At 48.7% G+C, this 22,209-nt stretch overlaps 1 protein-coding gene across 1 annotated transcript in view; it reads right to left on the bottom strand.

Moving 5' to 3' along the window:
- LOC132571792 (tripartite motif-containing protein 10-like) overlaps positions 1-21,603 on the bottom strand; it is a 49,762-nt gene extending 28,159 nt beyond the window's left edge. The window contains exons 1-4 of the mRNA XM_060238586.1: positions 21,196-21,603; positions 17,583-17,678; positions 15,388-15,618; positions 14,200-14,222 (exon numbers count right to left, since the gene is read on the bottom strand). Coding sequence (XP_060094569.1) covers positions 14,200-14,222; positions 15,388-15,618; positions 17,583-17,678; positions 21,196-21,603 — 758 coding nt within the window. The remainder of the gene's footprint in view (positions 1-14,199; positions 14,223-15,387; positions 15,619-17,582; positions 17,679-21,195) is intronic.
- Positions 21,604-22,209: the final 606 nt, after the last annotated feature.

Raw genomic sequence — 22,209 nt, 5'->3', positions numbered from 1 at the left:
CTTTTGAAGTGAGGAGTGGCTCCTGAAAGCTCGTACCCTGCCACGAATTTCTAGAGGTGCTGTGGAGAAATGCCATCTTAGTTGGGAGGGAACATGAAACTGCTAAGCAGGCTTTGGCCTAGCCTCCCTCCAACCCCCCCTCCCTTCCAGAGCCAAACCAGCAACTCTAGGGGGAAAGCCTCCTAGAGCGGCAGGAAGTTCTTTTGTTCTTTGCATTTGAGTTAACCAGGAAGAAAGTCAGTCCTCAACTGGCGCTCAAAGGAGGAGGTTGGGAGCATGGCGGCTCCTGACTGTAATATAGGCCTACTCAGGAAAAGAAGGCCCCCAGGCAGTCAGACCAAGTAAGTCATTCTCAAGGCAGGGCAAGTTTAGACCAGGGACAATACGATGCGTTTATAACCACCTTTTCTTTGTCATGCTGTTTGCTGTGCGGGTGCTGTACTGTGTTAACCTTTTACATGCAACTGTTTTTGTTTTGTTCTTCTTTTCTTTTAATTAAATATTTTTACTGTTTTGAATGCTGGCAGTCAAACTCCGTACCACATAGATCCCCAACCGCCCTAGACCACGCTGCTTTAAGAAGGGGGCCCCGGGGAAGGGGGAAGGCATGCAGTTGGGTAAGGTGCCAATCCTCCAGGGGTTCCCCGAAGAAGTGCTGTGGTCTCTGTGATACCCAAGTACAGGGTGGCAGAGGACCTTGAGGCCTGGCCTCATAGCTGGAGAGGGGGATTGGGAGTCCTGTTCCTCTCAATCTGAACCCCTAGACTGAGCAGGTGGTGGCAGCGAGCCCAAGTGGCAGGAGGAGAAATAGCTCCCTCCAGGAGTTGGCGACTCAATAGGGAGTTGACGGGACCGGGTCTGAAGGCAGAATCGGGCCGGTTCTGTCACAGGTGCTATTGGACTTTTGCTCTTTTCTACTGATAAAGTGAACTGTATTGTCTTTTCATTAATTGTTTATAATTCTGGAAAGAAAAGGACTAGAGTTATTTTTTTTTTTACAAAAATGAAATCTGAGAATTTGTGCATTATTACTACAGCTGGGGGTATAAATAGTTTAATATTTTGATCTAGCTGTTACCAGTTTTTTAAATAGCCCTCCAGTAGGAGGGGCATGACCTGGATAGCCCAGACTAGTCCAAGATCAGAAGCACATCTGGGTTGGTCCTGGTTAGTTCTTGGATGAGAGACCACCAAGGAATCACTATGCAGCATCACTGTGCAGAGGCAGACGATGACAAACCACCTCTGTTCATCTCTTGCCTTAGGGAAGGGCCTGCTCAGAGCATTAAGACGAGGAAACTGCACATGTGCAGAACTTCAGTGTAAATTAAAAAACAAGAAAAGCCAGAATATTGAGTCCTGCCCATATCAGTGCCAGTGCAGAAGTCTCATTCCCTGCACCTCCCCACTGCGTGTTCACAAATGACACCCACAATGTGTGTAGAATGAGGACAAGAGCACGCCAGCTCTGGCCTGCAGACCCTGCCCTTCTAGGCTTCGCAGCACCCGGAGGGGCTTTCCTTCTCTCTCCGGTAACACCCCCACCACCCCCACCTGATCTTTGTGTGGAATTGCCCAGTGGGAGGGTCAGGACTCCCAGCTTCCCTTCCAAGTTCTGAGGCTGTCTTGCCTCTGCAACTTCCACAGCCCCACGCCTGGCCTACCATGGGGACAGTTTAATGCTTTGGGCACCCTTGGAGGAGTAGCCGCTTGCCAATAGCCTGCCTTCTCCCCGGCATCACTTTTAAAAGAGTGTGTTTGAGACAGTGGGAGGTTTGTTGGTACACAGATCAAGTTATAAAATATTTCTTTAAAATATAATGTTTACAAGCATACTTTTATCACAGCACCAAATCGAGCGGGGGATTCCAAAAGAAATGCTCTAAAGCACAAATCCTTGGCCCCTCTCTCAATACATGCCCTATCAGTTCTTAAAATATAGAGCACGCTCATTAGCATAGACATTCTGGATTTAAAGAGAGTAGCCAGTACTTTGACGCTTGCTCCAACTCCTTCACGCGAATACATGGTGAAGAGCTGCCTGCTTACGGATCTCAGCTAAGAGTTCTCATGGATGCAGCATCCCACAGAACATAGACCTCCTTCCTCCTGCAAGGAGTTTTTCTTTTTTTCTCCACCTGCTGACCAGATCAGTGAAGCGATTCTTGCAGTCTCCAAAATTTCCCTTTCTGTACCGTTCTCAAGCACATTGTTCTCCAGACCTCTGTTTCCTGTTTGGAGAAGGGAAAAAGCTTACCCGGCCCATTATCTCTCCTGCTATATCTATTAGTATTTGTATGAAGGTAAGCTGAGTTCCTTCTGGGAAGCAAATGAACTGACACGCCACCCCCACCCCACTCTCTGTTCAGAGGGAGGGGGGAGGAGCCTGTTAAAATGCAAAGTGGAGGTTTAGCTCAGCTCACACACACCCCCAGGAAAAAAAAATGTATTTCTTTGCACCTTGGCTTCATTTTTGCCTCTTCTTCTCCTTTGCTCCCCATCTTCAGTCTCTTGTCAAGTCATGAGGCTTCTTCCTTTACGACGTTAACACCCCGCCCCCCCAAAGCACTTCCTCTCTGCCCAAAGTTTGGTTCATGCTCTTGTCACCTCTCCCCTTGCAAACTTCTCTGCTCTCACTCTGATCTTCCAGAGTACCCCTCAAGCCCCTTTCCTTCTGCCCGGCACTCTGCTTTCCAGGGCTGGATTAACAAATAGGCCAAGTAGGCACTGGCCTAATGAGCCCCCCACACCTTTAGGGGCCCTGGGCTGGTTTGTCTCTCTCTGCCTCTCCCCTGCAGCTTTGCCAAAGGGGCTTTTGAGAAGGTGCCTGCAGGAGAGATTAGGAGATAATTAACCGGGGGGGGGGGGGTTGATTGCCTAGGGGCCTCCACAGGGCTTAATCTGGCACTGCTGCTCTCCAAATCCTCCACCTATTCCCTTCATTCTCAACAAGTGACATCTCTCCTCAAATCCTTCTTAATTTTCTGTCTGTTCCCAGATCCTGCCCTTCAAAGCCCTCCATGGTCTCCCCTCAATCTGTATTTCTCTGCTCTTATATCCAGATAGAACCTTGTTCCTAACCGAGTTTCCCCACCCTCCGCCCACCAAGGCTTCCTGCATCCAGGCCTGGTGCTAGGGCTTTTGGTGCCCTAAGGGAGCTGCCCACTAGCCCCCCCCCCAAAAAAATCTTTTTTAAACAGAAAATTGTAGGAGATGAAGAAACTTGGAACTTATTTACATTTTTAATTTACAGGTTTTTTTATTTTAAACTTTAATTTTAAAAAATTGTTAGACTAATTAATAAAAATTGTGAGACTACTTGATCCTTTTAGCTGGAGGTGCCAGGGACAAGATCCTCACATGACCATTTCTACTTGATCCTTTCAGTTGGAAGTGCCAGGGACAAGATCCTCACATGACCATTTCTACTTGATCCTTTCAGCTGGAGGTGCCAGGGACAAGACCATGAGCATGTGAGAAAGATGCTCTGCCACTGAGGTATGGCTCCCACCCCATGGCTGTGTCAAAGTAGAATAGGAAGGATGAGTGGCAGCAGACCACTTCAACAGGAGCCAATTTTTAGAAACTGTAATTGGCTCTTCTTCAGCTTTTACAGTTGGTTAATTTACCCCTGCCAGGCTCTGAGGAGCACACTGTACAGGCGCTGTCCGTGTTCACATTTCCTGGGTCTGTAACAGACCCGGGGAAGGTGAAACTGGCTGGGCAGCGTCTGCGCTCCATGGAGCCTTCTTCCCATTGGGGAGGGCAGACTCCAGGGAGGACACACGCTGCTCGTGGGGAGAGAGGTGCCTGGCGGTGTACACTAGTCCAGGTCTACTTGGCCTACTCCCTGCTTGGCCTACTCCCATGCACCGGCTATGTCTACATCCTCCAAGAACTCTTCCCTACCTGTTCTGCCCCTTATGCCTACAGCTGCCTCCCAAGAACACTTACATGCTACCATCTCTCTCCCTTCCCTCCTTTTCTTCGACCTCTTGGGCACAACTTCTTAGTTCCATTTCCCTGCAGAAGAATGTCTATTCTTCCAGTTTCTCCCTGCTGCCACCTTCTATTCCTACTTCATGGCAAGGACTGCACTGCAAGTTCATCAGGCAGAGACCTGTTTTCCTGTACTTTGCCAAGTGCCATGCCCAAAGATAGCACTTTGAAAACAAACGTATAAAAAAGCAAGGACACATGTGTCTGTTCATCTGTCACTGGCAGGCATAACATATCAGAAAAAAAGGACAGGAGGCTCAGAACATCTAGAGCCAAAAATGAAGGGAATCCAGAAATCCTAGTCTGGGTAGGTCCAGAAACTCTGTTCTTCGCAAATGGAACCAAAGGGTTTATGAGGAACCAAGAAAATTGAATCAGTACAGACAGGGAGGGTGGAAAACATCTTTCCAAAACAGTGGCGAATTTAATAGCTTTCCTGACCTACCAAAGTATCTTGAGATCCAGGTGCCAATCCCAACCACACCATGGAAGCTTCCTCGGTGACCTTGGGCCAATCACACACTCACCCTAGCCTACCTCTGAGGGTTATTGTTGTTGTGAGGATAAAATGGAAGGCCTAATTTTTCCGCTTGTGTTCACTGTGCATGTCCATTGGGTTTTCTTTGTCGTTCTGTATTGATTTTCCTCCTTTCAGCACTTAGTTCACTTTCTGGTTGCTGTTTCCCCCTGGGTTTCCTGAGAGTGCTTTCATGAGGATTTTTCTCTTGCTTTGCTTCCAGGCCAAAGGTAAATCAAAAGCATAGATTCCCTCGGATTCCACCCCCCACAAACCTTTTTACTGCCCCCTGAAGGTCACCTCCCCGCCATTGAGGTTGTTCCATCAACTCTGCACCTTCTGCCATCATCTCCCATACTTTAGTGCACAAACTCCATTTCCATTTGTTTTTAAAGTTCGAATTTTTTTTGACAAATGGCATGAGACTAGCTATGAAAGACTATCGCTAGTCTCAGATCACTGAACAAAAACATTAATATTAATATTAGGTAGTCTTTCAGATTATTTAATTATGTCTCGTGATCATGATTACTGGTTTCCCCCCTTGTTGTTAGTCTATTTTGGTTTTAAATTATTTGTAATCTGTTTTGTATTTACTGTTTTGTTTTATCTTGATCTTAAGACCATTGGTCAAAGAAGATAACAAATAAAAGGAAAGGAAAAATGAAGACAATGGGAAAGGGGAATTTAAGAAGTGCTCACGTGTATCAGAAAATCCAGAGAATAGGACCGATACACAAAGATGTTTTTCTATCAGCCCAGGGCCTCCCTCTACATTTGCAGAGAAATCCAAGAAAGAAAATTACCAATTTGAAACTTTTAGGGAAAAGACTGAGATCTTGCAATCCTCTGTTGTGAAATCCTGACTTTCAGCTTGGGAAGGAAGGAGCAGCTGCCAAGGAGAGTTCGGTGGGCAGGGGAGGAGACGCCTATCACCAATGTTCCCTCTAAGCTGCAGAGTCTTGTGAGCAAAAATTCTTCTTTGTGAGCTACTGGCGTTAAAGTCGTGAGCTACTGCATAAATTAATGCGCTCTGGGGCTAAGACAAAAATGTGTGAGTTGGAGGCTAAAAATCTGTGAGCTAGCTCACGCTAACTCAGCTTAGAGGGAAAACTGCCTATCACCCACCCAGGCCACCACCATGAAAGCTGGGTGGGAGAGCAGTTGGAGCTACCGCTGCCACCACCCCAGCACCGCAGGCAGGCAGGGAGGAGGAATGGGAGCTGCCGCTGCTGCCCTGTGGCATTGCCCAGTAAGGCAGACAAGTGGAGGCAGCAGCCCCACAAGTGGGAGGATGAAGGCAGAAGAGGGAGTGAAGGAAGGAAGGAGACCCATCGTTCCCCCTCTCCACTGCACCAATGAGGTAGGAGATAGCAGCACACTAGGCTGACACGGTGGCAGTTCAGCAGTCAGCACAGCAAACGAGGGTGAGATAGGATTCCTTCCCTGCAAGTGTCATGGAGCCCTTACTTGTCATCACCAGATCTTCCAGAAATGTAGGTGACCTATTAGTATGAGCTGAGAGCCAGTGCGTTGCAGTGTGGTAGACTTAAAGTGATGAGGCCTGAGTTCAAGTTCCTGCTCAGCTATCGGATTGCCAGCCTCCAAGTGGGGCCGGGAGATCACCCAGAATTACAGTTAATCTCTAAACAATATAAATCAGTTTCCCTGAAAGAATGGCCACTGAGAGGACGGATATGGCATCATGCTCCCCCCAGTCCTTCCTCTTCCCAGACCCCACCATCCCCAGCTCCGCACTCAAAATCTCCAGGACGAAGCTCACTCACTCTTGGACTGGCTTCCCTCATAGGGGCATGGGTAGGTGTAAGCCGAAATGCCCTCAAAACGAGGTTGGGGAATTAGTTAGGTGGGCACCTGGCTCACTAGGAATCTTTTTACCAATATATACCAGGCTCAACCATCCAGAGGGTGATGCTCAATAAAAAGGACTCTAATTTAATAAAACCAATTGTAATTTATTGTGAAAAATAGTTCTTTCATACAAGATAAAAATACGATACATTCACACATTCACACAGTCCTAAGGAAATACAGATAGATCGATAGGGGTAACATATATGGGTAGACAAACAGGGCGATATTTACCTCTCGTAGACTTCAAGGAAGGCTCCGGTGGCGACAGTAGAGGGAATGGGGAAGGGCCCGAGACTGATCAGGAATCGGGGATGGATCTATGCAGCGGAAGGTGGGTTGCTGATAGAAGCACACCTGTGGGTAGCTAGTCCACAGGTTATAAGGACTCACCTGAGCCCTCAAGGGATGGGTGGTCTTGGGGAGGAGCAGGGGGAGGCTCTGTGATGACCATGAAGGCTGGACATTAGCAGAGCCAATGGCGAGTGGTGTTAGCGTTACACAGTGGATTCCATGTTCAGCGCTTCTTCACCGATCGCCTGGATAGCTCCTTGGCGGCACAGCGTCTCCTGTTCCATGGCGGACCCTTCCGTGTGCATTAGCAAGCACTCTGTACCGGGTTAGAATGCTTGCAACCTTGGTGTTGTTTGTACACATAAGTCCCTTTAGGTCCCTGGATAGTTTTGCCCACACTCTCTGGCCAGACGTGTGCGAGCTCACTTCTCCAGGTGCCCTGGCAACCATGCTGGTGACTATGATATTAAGGAAAGAGGGGGCTTTTCCTCACATAGGAGAGAAAACAGGAGCACCCAGTTCCTTGGAAACACAAAGGAGGAGAGAAGAGGAGACTGGAGTTATACCTTCCCTTCACTCAGAGTGCCTTACAATCTCCTTTCCCTTCCCTCCCCACAACAGACACCCTGTGAGGTAGGTGGGGCTGAGAGAACTCTGACAGAACCCTTGAGAGGAACAGCTCTGACAGAGTTATGACTGACCCAGGGTCACTCCAGCAGGTGCATTTGGAGGGGTGGGGAATCAAACCTGGTTCTCCCAGATTAGAGTCCATGCATTTAACCACTACACCAAAGGAAAGCAAAATGGCTGTGTGAATGTGAAAGGCCTATAACGGTTTGAAAAGAGACACAAAAACAACAGGAAGAGCAACCGTAATGCAAGCATAGCCCAGCAGGACCCTGGTTATGCAAATCCACCTCTGGATTTCTCTGTCCAACTGCAGAGTTGGGGATGGGTCAAGTCAGCAAATGATGGCAACCTTGATGACTTGTCTGGCAGTTATGAAATGCCAATCCCCAGGTCCCAGCAGGAGTTCTTCTGCTTTCCCAGGCTCCTTCCCGTTCCCAGTCAGCTGGCCAGCGGGGGAGGGGGGGAGGGAGCCCCGCCCCCAGAGGACCAAGTTCCTTTGCACCTCCGGAGGCTTCAGTCTCCGATTGAAAGGCTTCCTCTTGGGATGGTGTGTCTGTGTTACTTTGAAGAAGTTGGCAGCAACTCTTGAGTAGAGAGGCCAATCCCTCACTTCAGAGTCACCAGATGGGGGTGGGGAGGGAGGGAAACGTCTGTTGAGCACTTCATTATTCCCCAGGTGGAGATCGATTCTCATAGGGTATAATGCGGAATTGATCTGGAGGTTTCGGGGGCTCTGGAGGAGCTGTATTTTGAGGTAGATGCACCAAATTTTCAGTATAGTATCTAGTGCCTCTCCCCAAAATAACCCCCAAGATTCAAAACGATTGGACCAGGGGGTCCATGTCTATGAGCCCCAAAAGAAGGTGACCCTATCCTTCATTGTTTCCTATGGAAGGAAGGCAATTTAAAAGGTGTGCTGTCCCTTTAAATGTGATGGCCAGAACTCCCTTGGAGTTCAATTATGCTTGTCACACCCTTGTTCCTGGCTCCGCCCCCAAAGTCTCCTGGCTCCACCCCCAAAGTCCCCAGATATTTCTTGAATTGGACTTGGCAACCCTAAAATGGCTTCACCCACCTCCCCCCGCCCCCACCAAAGAAAACTGCAGAATTCAAGCAGCAGACTTTTCAACAAAACATCACTTTATATAAACATAACGTCTTTTCAGTCTCTGGCATAACTGAAACACAAGTGATATCTGAACACAGCTACCTTGGCAGGGACAGGATCTTCAGTGTCCATCAGAAAAGGCAGGCTGAACACAGGGCAAAACTTAGCAGATAATACCAATTAAAGAAAAGAGGAAATCCCAAATAGTAACTGAAACATGTAGGACCTCATCTTCCTCTGTAGACTCTGCAGCAGTTCCTCTCTCGTGCTTGAGGAGAACGAAGGCTGGAGAGATCAAGGGGGGGGTCTGTTCAGAGCTCTCCTGTATCTTTTACAATGGGAAAGGCATTACTGTCACTTTAAGGAATAAGATACAAAGGGGGGAAGGAATGTTGGGAAATGGAGGGGGAAATATTTCCATTTTACCCCAGTCAATTTTGGTGGCTGGAGACAGGAGAGGTCTTTACAGGCCTTGAAAAAAGGAAGAATATTGAAAAATACTATTTTCTTCTTGATGGTCCTGGTGAGAAGAAAAGGTCCTAGGAAGAGATTTTGAGGTGGGCTTTTCCATACACTGAAAAGAAGGGCAGGAGGGTCTCTCCATGGAAGGAGGCTCCAGAGAACTCGTAGAGAAGGGCTGCTCGGTCAGCATCAAAAAAGGCCACTCGCCCCCCAGCGTAGTTCAGGCACACTCGGATCCTCTTCAGCTCCCCAGTCACAGTCAGGGGGAGGCTATATTTTTCTATATAAGCCCTAAGCATCCCTGACTGCTTCCCCACAGTCCAGATCCCTTCCTCAGGACTAAAGATGAAAAATTCCTTTCTCCTCACAGATCTTCTGGCCACCCCCACATACCAGTCTTCTTCACTTGCCACAAGGACTTCCCAGAAATGGCAGCCTCCTGTGAATCCCTCACGGCCCAGCACAGCACCATGCTGCTTAAATCTCTCCGGACTGGTGGGCAGAGCTTGAGGTTTTTCTCCCATTCGCACGCTTTTCTGACCCTCAGAAAGAATGAGCCATGGATTGGCCGTGTCTGGATCCAGAGTCACATTTGCTGTTGAGGGAAAATGAGGAGACAAGAAGTGAGAGGGCATCAGCTGGGGGATTCCACCCACTGGCCTGTTGGCTTCCTTCTCCTGCCAGTCGTGGCCTCCTCCCACCTCTGCCACCCTCTCCTTGGTCATCAGGCTCTCCTGCCTGCTCCTGCCCTTCTAAAAGGCAGAGCTGTCTTCAAGCACCCACAGGGACACCATCTATTTCCTCCCGTATCCCATCCTGAAAAGGGAACTATGAAGGAGAGAAAAAAAGCAATGGCAATTTCAGTCACAGGCTTCTTTGGTTAGAAATCACACACAAGAACAGAAGATTTGTCTCCCTTATCAGGAATCTTCCTTCTCGCTGGTCCTGGGGTGGGGCAGTCTCTACTTCTGGGAGAAGCTCATTCCTGGAGACCAGGAGAGTCCAGAACCTTGCAATTCCGGGAGGGGAGGGGCTTCTCTCCCAGGCCCCAGTCTGGCCCTGAAGCAGCACAACTCCCTCTCCAAATGAGCAAACATGAAATCAGACCTCCAATAAAATGGTCCAAAAAAACCTCCAACCAACCACACAGAGAACAGGGTGAAGAACTCAAAAGAGACGCCCACCAGTTCAGGAAACTGAAATTGAGGCAAAGAAGCCCCATAGAGTCAATACAGCACACATACTCTGGCTTAAGTGCCTTCTGAGAAAGGGAATTCGCCCCCTTGGATGGGAAGAGACTGCCCAACTCTAGGACCACCGACAAGGAAGATGCACAGTGAGAAAAATCTTCCATTCTCCAGTGGTCCGGGGTGGGGAAGTCTCCACATCTGGCACATAAGATAGCAGCATGGCTATCTCAGACTCTAGCCTGAAAAGGTATGCTACAGGATCATTTTCTTCCAAAAGTAGTCTCAGCTGAGCCCATTTTGTCAATTCTGTAATGATGAGTGCAACAATTTCCAGGTTGCAGCCCTACAGACCACCTCTAAGGAAGGGAAGGACCGGATAATGCTGAGGTTTCTGCCCCTCTGAGGGAGTGGGCTGTAACACCCAAAGGGGGATCCAGTCCCCTGGACTTATATGCCAGGAAAATGCAGCCTCTGACCCATCTGCTAGTGGTGGATGTGGAGACCTTATGGTAGGGGTGTCATATGCCCCATCCACAGACCAAATCAACCCTCCCAGGGCTTCAGTCAGGCCCATGGGGCTCTTTTACTCCCCCTCCACCCTCCTGTTGTCAGCCATTCCCGAGCTCCTGCTGCCTTGCCTTTGCAGGCTGAAGCAGGAATCAAAGCTGCAAAGAAGACGTGCAGCGGAGCGAAAATGCACTCCACATTTTCCTTGCAACTTTGTGCTGAAATATGTTTCAATAGAGTGGAGCTCGGTTTAACTTCCCAGCATTCCTATGGCCAGCTGGGAAAACCCAGAAGGTGCCTGAATGCAGTGGGGAAGCAGGGAAAAACCCTGCTACACATTGAACAAGGGGCAGAGCCAGAAGTGACAGAAATATCCTTGGTACTTAATATTTAATTCATATTCCCAACCCACCCCCCCACAGCTGCTGCAAAAATTAATGCCTGTTCTGATATCCTCAGTGGGAATTTTAATAGACCTGCAATATTACCAGTTGGAACCTCTTCCAGACTGGAATTACCAACACGGAGCCACTGAACATCAGACATGATCTACTCTGGGATGGGAAACCTGATGCCCCAATGGCCACCTTTGGTGGGAGAACAGCAAGACTTTTCTTATGGAGCTCAGTCAAGCTCTTGCCCGGCAGCCATTCTCCCATCATTTCAATATGGCAGCAAGTAGGTGAAAAGAGGCAGTTCATCTCCTCAGAGTGCACCTTTTCTTTTGTCCTTACCAACATCCTCAGAGCAAGAAGGAACTGGCTGTGGCAGGGAGGTCAGATTTTGAGAAACAAGAGTGTTGTGTAGTAGGCTTGCCAATCCCCAGGTCCCAGCAGGGTTTCCCTCACTTTTGCAGGCTCCTTCCCCTCCTCTCAGTCAGCTGGCCAGTGAGGGAAGCCTTGCCCCACAGCCACCATATGCCTTTCTACTTCTGGAGACTTAAGAAGATGCTTGAAAAGACTTACTTTTTAGATGGTGTGTCTGTGCCTTTAAATCTAGAAGCCAGGTTGAATGTGGGTGGGGTGAGCTGGCAGAACAATATGGTTGCTCCCAGTAGCTGCGACAGGAGCCCAGAACTTCTGTTTTACAATCTTTTCAGAGGTCGTTTGCATAGTTAGGGGAAAACTAGAACTTTGGTTTCCCCTGTGTTAGTCTGAAGAACTTGGAACTTCAGCAACTCATGAGTAAATTGCCCCAGTGAGACCACACAAGTGTGAGATTGCAAACTGTTTATTTTGGGGAGAGAGAGAGAATGTTTACAGGGAACATGCAGCTGCTTGGGGTGAGGAAATGAAGACTGTATTCAGGGGAACTGCACTGCTGTATTCTTATTTATTTATTTCAGGGAATAGGAAAGTCTCCTGGCTCCACCCTCAAAGTCTCCCAGCCCCAAAGTCCCCAGGTATTTTCTGACTGACTTGGTAACCCTCTTCTGCAGTGCTATCTCTGAGAACACCAAGCAGAAGAACACAAATTGTTAGGTGAAGCTTTTTAGTTTAGAAACAATTGACCCGTTTATGAAGAAAAATGTACCTTTCTGCAGATGAAGTCCAGAATCCAGAGTGTCTGAGAAAGCAAAGGAACAGAAAGTGAGTGGCAGACCTTTCCACTTATCACAAATCTTGGGACAAAAATATCAGCTAATACTATTTTCTTTTGGGGAGGGAAGGCAGCATGATATAGCCCAACATTATCAAATCTTGGAAGCTAAGCTGGGTTGGTACTTAGACAGGAAACTAAAGAAGGCTCCGCAGAGGAAGGAAATAGCAAACTGCCTCTGTTTCTCACTTGCCTTGAACACCTCTTGGTGGAATCGCCAGAAGTCATTTGTGACTTGATGGCGCATAAGTACATATTCCTTATGAGTTACAGCTAAAGGGTCAAGTAGAAGCTATTTCGGGGTGGGGGGACGGGACTGTGCACAAATTTGTTTCTACAAGTCACTAGAGTTACTTGAGATTCATGTCATAGAAAGTATCCTAAGGACTGCAGCCCAAGGGTCCAATCTGGCTAAATTCAGGACATTTCTAGACACAGGTTCTGCAGTGCCATCCTGAGCAGAGTTACACCCTTCAAACTCACTGATTTCAATGGGCTTTTGACTTTACTTTAAAGACAGCACTGTAAAGAGAAGGGGGGGGCTGAAATTGATCCAGTGGCTGTCTTCATTAAATGCAGATGCCCTGAAGGGCAGTTTCCCTCCCCCTTCCTATCATTTCAGGTGCTTGCTTGACCATCTACCTCACCATGTGCCCTTGCATGGTCACAGTAATGATCAGAGATCAACATAGAATAACGTTGAGAAGTCCACGTAATGCAATTCTGAGCTGAAGTTATGGCAGAATTCTGATCAGAAAACTTTACATGGTGAATTAAAATGGCCTTCTGAACTGATACATAAACGTCCCATGTTCCTGGGTCTGTTACTGTTAACAATATAACCATCCTGGAACATCAGGCCCACTCTAATGTCCAGTTTGAAACTCTTGCAGTGTTTCTTCATTACCTTTGAATTGGCTCTTGATGACCTCCAAAGGGGGATTGAAATGTGAGAAGTACCAGATGTGCCACTTCAGGGCAAGTGGGAAATCCACTGGATTCTCAAATGACTCCTTTTCTTCATACCTGGAGAAAATCCCATTAAGGTGCTATCCATCCAGTTCAGAATCTCCCCTGTCCCAATGGATGAAAGAAGTAGAGGAAGGAACTGCCAGAAAGCCAAGAGAGACCCAGGCTGATGCTGAAAACACTGAAAGATTAGGGGGGGGGGCCCTTTGGACAGGCCTGTAGCCATGGGGGGCCTGGCCCCTCCACCCAACCCCACCCTCCACCTGTATGGCCCTCCTGGTGACCCGGCTCTCCCCAGTGCTTTTGCAGCCCCTGCTCTCTCTGTGGCTGCTGCTCTGGCAGCCACTGATCTCCCCGCCACTCTGGAGGCCCCTACCCCACTCTGTGGTGCTTCCCCCCTCCCTCCCACCAACACACAGGAAAAGCAGCGCAGAGGCCAGCAGCTGCCTCCTCCCCACTTCCTCCCCATTGCTGCTTTTCCCGCTGATCAGCAGATGGGGGGAGGCTGCAGCTTGAAAAGAGTCCCACCTTTCCAGGGCTTCGGTCTGTCGGTGGGTGGGAGGGAAGGGGAAAGCACTCCGGAGGTGTGGGGGGCCGCCAGAGCGGTGGGCCCCTCCATCTGAAATTTAATTCGGTGGGACCCCCCACCTAAAATTTTCTGGCTATGGGGCCACCTTTGAAGAGAAATGTTCACCTCAGTGTAGCTCCTGCTTTGTTAAGAACTGGACCTGGGTTCGACACAGCAACTGCAGAGAATGGCTACCACAAAACAATACAGCTGGTTTTGTGCACTAAATAGCACTGCAGAAATTAATTGTCCATTTTTCCTGCTCCTTGTGCTGTGTTTGTGCATGTGGAACAACAAAAACAGGGAAATCCTCTGCCCAAATCTGTCTTGGCATGAGGAAGAGAAGGCAGGAGCCCTCCCTCTCCCAGAGTGGCATTTGAGGCCTGAACAGGGTCTGCTTTCTTCTTGCTGAAGGACTCTGTTCTTCACAGGCTACACAGTCCAATCCCAACATTATGAAGGTTAATGCTGAAGGCCTACTTACTTCTGCAAGGTGCTTCTGGCATCCTGAGGAAAAATGGCAGAGAGAAAAAGAAAAGAAGAAGATATTGGATTTATATCCCGCCCTCCACTCAGAGTCTCAGAGCGGTCACAATCTCCTTTACCTTCCTCCCCCACAACAGACACCCTGTGAGGTGGGTGGACCTGAGTGGGCTCTCATAGGAGCTGCCCTTTCAAGGACAACCTTCTGCAATAGCTATGGCTAACCCAAGGCCATTCCAGCTGCGGCAAATGGAGGAGTGGGGAATCAAACCCGGTTTTCCCAGATAAGAGTCCACGCACTAAACCACTACACCAAACTGGCTCTCAGTGCTTGCTAAAAGATCATACCAGGAAGACCCCTCTGGAAGATTCTACCCTCTGGCATTTTGCTTGTGTCCAGCTAGCAGACTTCACTCAAAGACTGGGGTATATCTTCATAAAGTGGAAGAAAAATCTCTGTGAGGTTAATACCAGCAGACAAAGTGGAGCCATTTTGGAACGGTGTGATCTGCTCTGACAACTTAATGACGATAATGTTCACAGAGATTTTTCTTCACATGGAAGGCTGGAGGGCTGTGTACCCCTTCTGGCCACCTGCAGATGCAAAGGCATTCCTAGCAACGTTTCTTCCATCAGCCTTGCATCACTGCAAGACTGCCTCCCTTTTCCCTGCTACATTGCTGAGCCAGCTTGCAGGAGTTTCCCTGCAAGATGGCTCAACAACAAAAGGGAAGGGAGGGTCTAGCCATCAATGCCATCGTATCTGCACAGATTGAAGGGCAGGCAGAAGCAAGCTCAGCGGTGGCAGGAACAGGTGTGGGGATGCCATTCCTGTAACCACCTGTTGTGTGTCTGTGTGCATTTGGAACGCACATCTGCAAGCAGCCACCATAAGCCACGTTCCCTGCCCCGCAGACATCCTCCTTTTAAAATGTACTGTGAAAAACCTTGCATGGAATCCTCACTCCAGGGGTGGGGAGGTTTCACAGAGACCCTGCTTTTGTCCAGTCTGCCCCTGGCTGGAGATGCAAAAGGACAGAGAGGAAAACAGCTCACATGCAGAGATGAAAACTTCCTAGCAACATAAACTAGCCTTGTTTGCTTTTCTGCTGAGCAAAGGAGGCACAGAGAAGATTTGGAGCCAGCCTTTTCCCCTAGGGGACCCTGCCTGTTCCTGCCACCCCCTCACCTGCAGGAGATCACTGGCTGGCTGCTGACACTTCTCTTCCATCTCCCGGATGAGGCTTTTGAGAGAGGAGAGGGCCTCAGAGAGTGCGGCCAGGTGCTGGTCCCTTTTCTTTGCCACCTCCATCTCCACCTCTTCCATCTGGGCCAGCAAAAGCTTCTCTTGTTCCTCCAGAAACATGTGCAGTTGCCTGAACTTTGCTACTGCCTCTTGCTTCTCTCCTTGGGTTTGTTCCTGAAATGGAAAGAGAAGAAAATCGGTCCAGTGTCAGGAACACAGCTGGTCTCTGCAGTGGGAAGAGCCTCCTATGAGAAGAGCACTTTGGCCTTTCAGAGATCACAATTAACACTCAGCAGGGAAAGCGGAAGATCCACCAGGCCCAGCCTCAGGGCCAAAGAACACAAGGATCTCCCTCCAACTCCCGGAGGGGTTCTTTCAGCCACAGAGGATTCAGTCTGCAGCACAAGACCCAGAGAAAAGAAGGGGGGGCTTCAGTCCGTTTGTTCCCCCACTAGAACACCCTTCATAGGTTGACTCCCCCAATCCATATTAGGGGATGATATACTATTTGAGTAGAAGCCCCACTGGGGGCAAAAGAGCACAGAAGCCCCTTCACCTTGCTTCGTCTTCCAATGTAAACTGCAGCTTTCCTGGCTGCATTTTGGGCAGGGAAAAATTGCAGGGGAGGGGGGAACTACACACTACTCAGTATCCCAGGTACTTTCCCCACCTTAGAATCTGCGATGGCTTAACCCCACTTGGCCCAATTCAGCATCGCTGGGCTCCTATCAACATTTGCAGCAAGCATAGGGGAGGAGGCAGAGACTCCTCCCAGGTTGCTTGCTGGTGCATTTACACATATGGGGCCTGAACACGTATGTTCTTCTCCCTATGATCCTCTCTACAGCAAAGAGTGCCTTGGAAAGTCAACTGATGCTGCTTGAAACAAAACATCTAGGGCACTGGAGGGCAAGGAGCTCCCGAGGCACAAGAGCGTGCAGTTCCACAGCATCCCCAGACTCACCACCCAGGTAATACCTCTGCTTAGAATTGCAATGTTACACCTACCTAAGAGCTGCCTTTGGGGCCTGTTCTGCTGAATACGGAGCATGCCGTGCATCTAGGGATGCCAGCCTCCAGGTGGGGCCTGGGGAGCCCCTGGAATTGCTCATTTCCAGACTACAGAGATTGGTTCCCCTGGAGAAAACATGCTTTGGAGGGTGAATTCTGTGGCCCTGTGTCAGTTCTGGATTAACCATTAAGCAAAAGAAATACACGCCTAGGGTACCAAGGGAAGGGGACACCCTACAGATTTTTCTCATAACTCTCATGCCCTTAACTTTTTCACTGGTGCACTCAGAGCCAGCCATAGCTCCTGTGCTGCGCCCCCAATTTTAACGCCTGGGTGAAGTGTGAAGTGCTGTGCTCCTAGGTCTCTTTCAAGGCTGCCTCCCGCCATTCAGCTGATTGGCGGGTAAAGCAATGCTGAGGCAGGAAGGACGAGGAGCCGCTGAAAAAGCAGCTGCCGCCACTGCTCCTCCCCACACTATCCAGGGAGGAAGTGGGGAGGCGGCAGCCAGCAGTGGCTGCCGTTTCAGTGGCTCCTTGTCCTTCCCACCGCCACTGCCCCAGCGCTGATCCTGGTGAGCAGCCAGTCTCTGCGCTGCTTTACCCGCCAATCAGCTAAATGGCGGGAGGCGGCCTTGAAAGAACCCCTGGAGAGCGGTGCTTCACCGGGGCATTAAAACTAGGAGGGACGAAGGGGGAGGCAAATAGGAATTTGTCTAGGGGATAGGAGTGAGGGCTGATTTTGGCACCCCCACCCTACCAGCACCCTAGGCAAATGTTTAGTCTGCCTAGTGGGCAGGCCGGCCGGCCCTGGGTGCACTCAGCTGCTATGTAGTGCTAAACAAATACAAATAAATATAATCTAACAAATAGAAATTATATTTAATATAGTTGTGAGGTCTGGCCTGGGGGATGGATTAAAAATCTGAATTTTTATTCTCTTATTTAATCTTCAGCACTTACTGAGTCTCAATGTTTTGTCATTTAGGTAATGGAAAGGCAGTGGGGCCATGTTGTTGGGCTGTGATTAGGGAAACTCCACTTCCCAACTGAAGGGGAGGGGGCTGCCTCGTGAGCTGACATTTCTGCTCTTTGGACTCTGTTCATTCCCCAGCCACAGTGACACTTACAAGCAAGTCTTGGCTTTCCCTCTCAATGTCTCCTTTATACGCCACAATTCTCTCTCTCTCCTTTTCCAGGATCTCCAGACAGTTGCGGAACTGATCCTGCAGAGAGGGGGGAGAACCAAAATTGAAATGTGTTCTTTTTTTAAGGTTTACTCCACCCTAGCCATGGGTTGGATATTTCTTGCATTCAAAGCCATTATTTGTAGCCAAGATATCACCGAATTGCGTTAACACTCCAGGAAGGAGGCAGCAAAGAGGCGCTGTCATGCCCCAACTTGGGCCCAGAGTACTGGTGGAGTGAGAATATTTGGAGAGTGGAGACTGCAAACAGACTGCATGCTGACATTCCCTCCCCCCACCCCCGTTTTGCTTCCAGGGCTTCATACAGTGAGGCCAGAGCAGTGGGGTTTGGAAGTTGCGACCTGATAAGTCTACCACAAGCACACATCAAGACTGTGTTCCCGCCTCCTGTTTCTTTGGTCTAAAAAGGAGGGTGTGCTCTGCATAGCCCAGGGATGATTCCCACATGGATTCCCAGAATGGGTGGTAAACAAGTTATTAAAGGGACATGACAGTTTTCTTCAGGCCAGTTGGAAGGACAAGCATCACGTACACTTACACCTATGATTTGTTTACAGCGTAAAATGCGCTACGTTTTGAGGAGTTTAGTGTCTAGTCAGGTGCAGTGGCAGACCTAGCCTATTTGGCGACCAATGCAGACGATCTTTAACACCCCCTTCCTCTATTGTTTGTTGTTGTCAAATCACAGCTAACTTATGGTGACCCTGCAGGGTTGTCAAGGCAAGGGACCTTCATAGGTGGCTTGCCATTGCCTGTCGTCATTTTGGCCCTGCTTTGCTCCTCAGATCTGAGGAGATCAGGCTAGGCTGGGGCTACCCAAGACAGGACCCCTCCTCTATAGGACAAAATTATTTTCAGTGATCACCATGAAATGAAACAAATAACAATAATGTCCAGAAAATAGATTCAGGAGGGTAGCTGTGTTGGTTTGAAGCAGCAGAACAGAGTTTTGTCTCAGAGGTGCCACTGGACCCAAGCTTTCTTTCAGTGGCCAGGAAAGAGAAGAAGACAGTGAAATTTTCCTTTTATTTAAATTCATATATATAACCATGTTAGTTAAAAGAAAAATCAAATTCCAGCATGCTATTCCATCAGGAGAGCCTGTGTGCTGTAATGCTTAAAGTGCTGGACTAAGATCTGGGAAATCCAGGTTTGAACCCCCAGTCCTGCCGTGGAAGCTCGCTGGGTGACCTTGGACCACTCTCATGACTCTCAGCCTACCCCTGACCTGGTTAGTCCCAGGACAGCCTGATCAGCAGGGCCGACCTGGAGGCAGGCAGTGGCAGGCAAACCACCTCCCAACCTCTCTTGCCTTGAAAAGCTTACAGGGTGTCCATAAGCCAGCTGTGACCTGACAGCAAAACAGAATTCTGTCACGCCACTCGTGTTCTGAGCAGGCACTCGGGTGGGCTTCTGTTCTCCTTTTTGAAACCCAAGACCTGACAATCTCAGACATTTACAAGACATTTTTGAGAGCTAGGAGTCTGCCTTTGTACTAATTTTAACTAACTAGCTAACTAGCCAAAGCATCACACATCTTTAAACGAATGAAGTGTCCAATGTAATACCCTTTCTGATGTGACTCATCATACTGGATGTTAAGAAGCACACTATGCCCAAAGAATCTGCCCCCGTCCTTCACAGTTTCCAAAGGACTACGTCAAGCCAGATCATCTCTGCAGTAGAAACTGAAGGGAGGGGCCACAGTTTTGCAAGCCTAGTAGAACCAAAGCGATGTACAGAGTACCCAGCAGTACTAGTGCAATCAGAGTGCCCAGCAGAACCCAGTGCTGTTGTGGCAATGCCAGCTGATGTCAAGCACAGAATCGCAGTCCAAGAAGGGGGGATGGAACCTCAGCAGCACTAGTGCAAATGTGCCCAGCAAACCCAGTGCCATTCATAATATCAGCAAAAGTTTGCCACTATACTGCTTTTAAATACATTCTGTCGCCAAGCAGGATAGGGATGAAAAGGTCTTGAGGTCAAGAAGTGAAAATAAAGGGGGAGGGGTACATGGAAACATTAGGTGAAGGGAGATGGAAAACCTGAATGAGAAGTGTGTGGGAAAGTGGGGGGGGGAGTTGTTTATCTTACTGTATGTCATGGGCTCTGACAAGGGGACTGCCCAGGCAGAGCCAACAGGGTTAGCAAACCCAGCGGAGCCAACAGCTGGCTCCTCTCACAACTTGACTGATTCACTGCCGCTGCCCGCAGGTTCTCAGCACCTGGCTCTACAGCTGATGAGGAACAACAACAGGTAGACACACATCCCAGTTAACCACCTTGCCATGCTCGAGTACGGGAAAGGCTCCATCAGGACTCAGCGATCTGAAGGAAAGAGGCCAAAATGCGGGCAAGACGTTCTCTCAGCCCAGAGTTTTAGCAGACACCAGGCTGGCCCAACTGCCTGCTAATTGGAAACAGCAGCGGCGGGCTATCTAAGTTCCTGCTTTGAGTTGCATGCTCTGTGGAAACAACAAGTCCATCCGGTGACTTGTGACTACTCCAGCTCCAGTTCCTTGGCTCTGTTCCTGCTCTGACTTCCCGGTTTCCTGACTCCTGGATTGTACGATCCTGCTTTAAAACTGCAATTTGGACTCGGTACTGGTTCCTTCAACGCTCCTCTGGCTCTGACTTGGACTGGACTTGGACTTCCCCCTTGCCTGCTCTCCAGCGTGTGACACTGCAATACCAGAACTGCTGCTTTGCAAGATCTGGCTGAGCTGGGTGCAAGGAAAGAAAGAGATAAAAACTAGACTATTGGAGAAAATGAGCTGCAGGCTGGCTACACATGGGCTTCCACAGAGACCAATGTATCAAGAGGCCTCTCCTGTAAATACAGTGCCCTCATATTCTCACACACATGATGCCAGACAGGCTGGCCATTTGAGGAAGGGAAAGTACTCTCTAGATTAAGTTTCTATCTCTTCTTTTGACTGCAAGCTGAATGTGGATCTACTTGAATAAATGTAAGTTTACTTTTTTGCCATATACTTCTTGGGAGATGTATTTACTGCACTCTGCATCCCATTCTGTGTCTGGGCAAACTCTGCTACATTAACCAAATATCCCCATGATGAGTACCCCTAATATCTAGCTGTTGCCTTTTCCCTCGCTCCACCCATTTTTATTCATCCTTTGACTACTGTTGCCTCCCTCTGCCTTTCCTCTTCTAAAACTTCATGTTGGTCCAAACAAATCTTTGAGTCTTCTTGTTGCTATATCCTGTTGCTCTGCAAAGACTGGCACAGAAGAGTGTACCCTACTAAGCAGAGTAAATAAATCTTTATAACTTGTAGTAATAAAACCATCTTGATTAAACAGAGAAACTGGGTTGGTCTTAATTTTGTTCTCAGTATGGCCCAAACACTCATCATAAAAAGGAGAAAAACCCACAATTGGTATCTTCAATCTCCTTACAGTTGCAAGCACCAGCCCTGGAGGGAGAGCTCCTCTTCCGCTATGCTGGGAGGAAAGCCCATCTTCTCCAGAGAATGATGGAATTCCACCAGCAAGGATCCAGATGAGTTCCTACCTTGTATTTCTGAGCAGCCACTTCCAGGGGAAGTATTGTGTGTCCTTTGTGTTCTGGGAGTCGCTCACAGACAGCACACACCAATTTTTCATCCTCTTTGCAGAAGAAGTGGAGTTTTTCCTGGTGTCTCAAGCAAAGACCTTTTCTTGAACTTTCTGACATTAGTTTAATTTTTTTTACTATGTTTCTCAGCTGCCAGTTTCGGCGGAAAGCCCCTTTCTGGAACTTGAATTTGCAGACAGGACACTCCAAGTCTCCCAGAGTCTCCCATTTCTCACAGTAGTCGGTGATGCAGGCCTGGCAGAAGCTGTGCCCACAGTCCAGGACCACGGGGTCCATCAGGAACTCCAGGCAGATGGGGCAGTTGGCCTCCTGCTCTATCTCTGTGGATGGTGGAGCTGAGGCCATGAGGGCTGGATTCTCAGTGGCTTGGGTGATAGGAAGGGCAGCAGCTTGTCAGATCTGTAAAAGGGCAGCATAAGAACAAGAACAACAGAGAAGCCATGTTGGATCATGCCAATGGCCCATTCAGTCCAATACTCTGTGTCACACAGTGGCAAAAAACCCACAAGTGCCATCAGGAGGTCCATCAGTGTGGCCAGAACACTAGAAACCCTCCCAACTGTTGTTCCCCATAAGTTCCAAGAATGCAGAGCATCCCTGCCCCAGACAGAGAGTTCCAACAATACACTGTGGCTAATAGCCACTGATGGACCTCTGCTCCATATGTTAATCCAATCCCCTCTTGAAGCTATCTATGCTTGTAGCTGCCACCACCTCCTGTGGCAGTGAATTCCATGTGTTAATCACCCTTATAAGAACATAAGAGAACAGGAATGACCTAGAAAGAAGGCTTTGCATTTTAGTCTATTGCCATGTTGGGTTTGTTTTGAAATAGGTTTTATTGTTACTGCTCACACTATGTAAGTTGTCCACTGCCTAAAGAGTCTGAAAGTTGAGACCAGTGTTCCCTCTAAGCTGAGTGAGTGTGAGCTAGCTCACAGTTTTTCAGAC

The sequence above is a fragment of the Heteronotia binoei genome, chromosome 5 (assembly GCF_032191835.1).
Source record: "Heteronotia binoei isolate CCM8104 ecotype False Entrance Well chromosome 5, APGP_CSIRO_Hbin_v1, whole genome shotgun sequence".
Classification (NCBI taxonomy): Eukaryota; Metazoa; Chordata; class Lepidosauria; order Squamata; family Gekkonidae; genus Heteronotia; species Heteronotia binoei.
The sequence above is the reverse complement of the archived record's forward strand: the minus strand, read 5'-3'. Positions and strand labels throughout refer to the sequence as shown.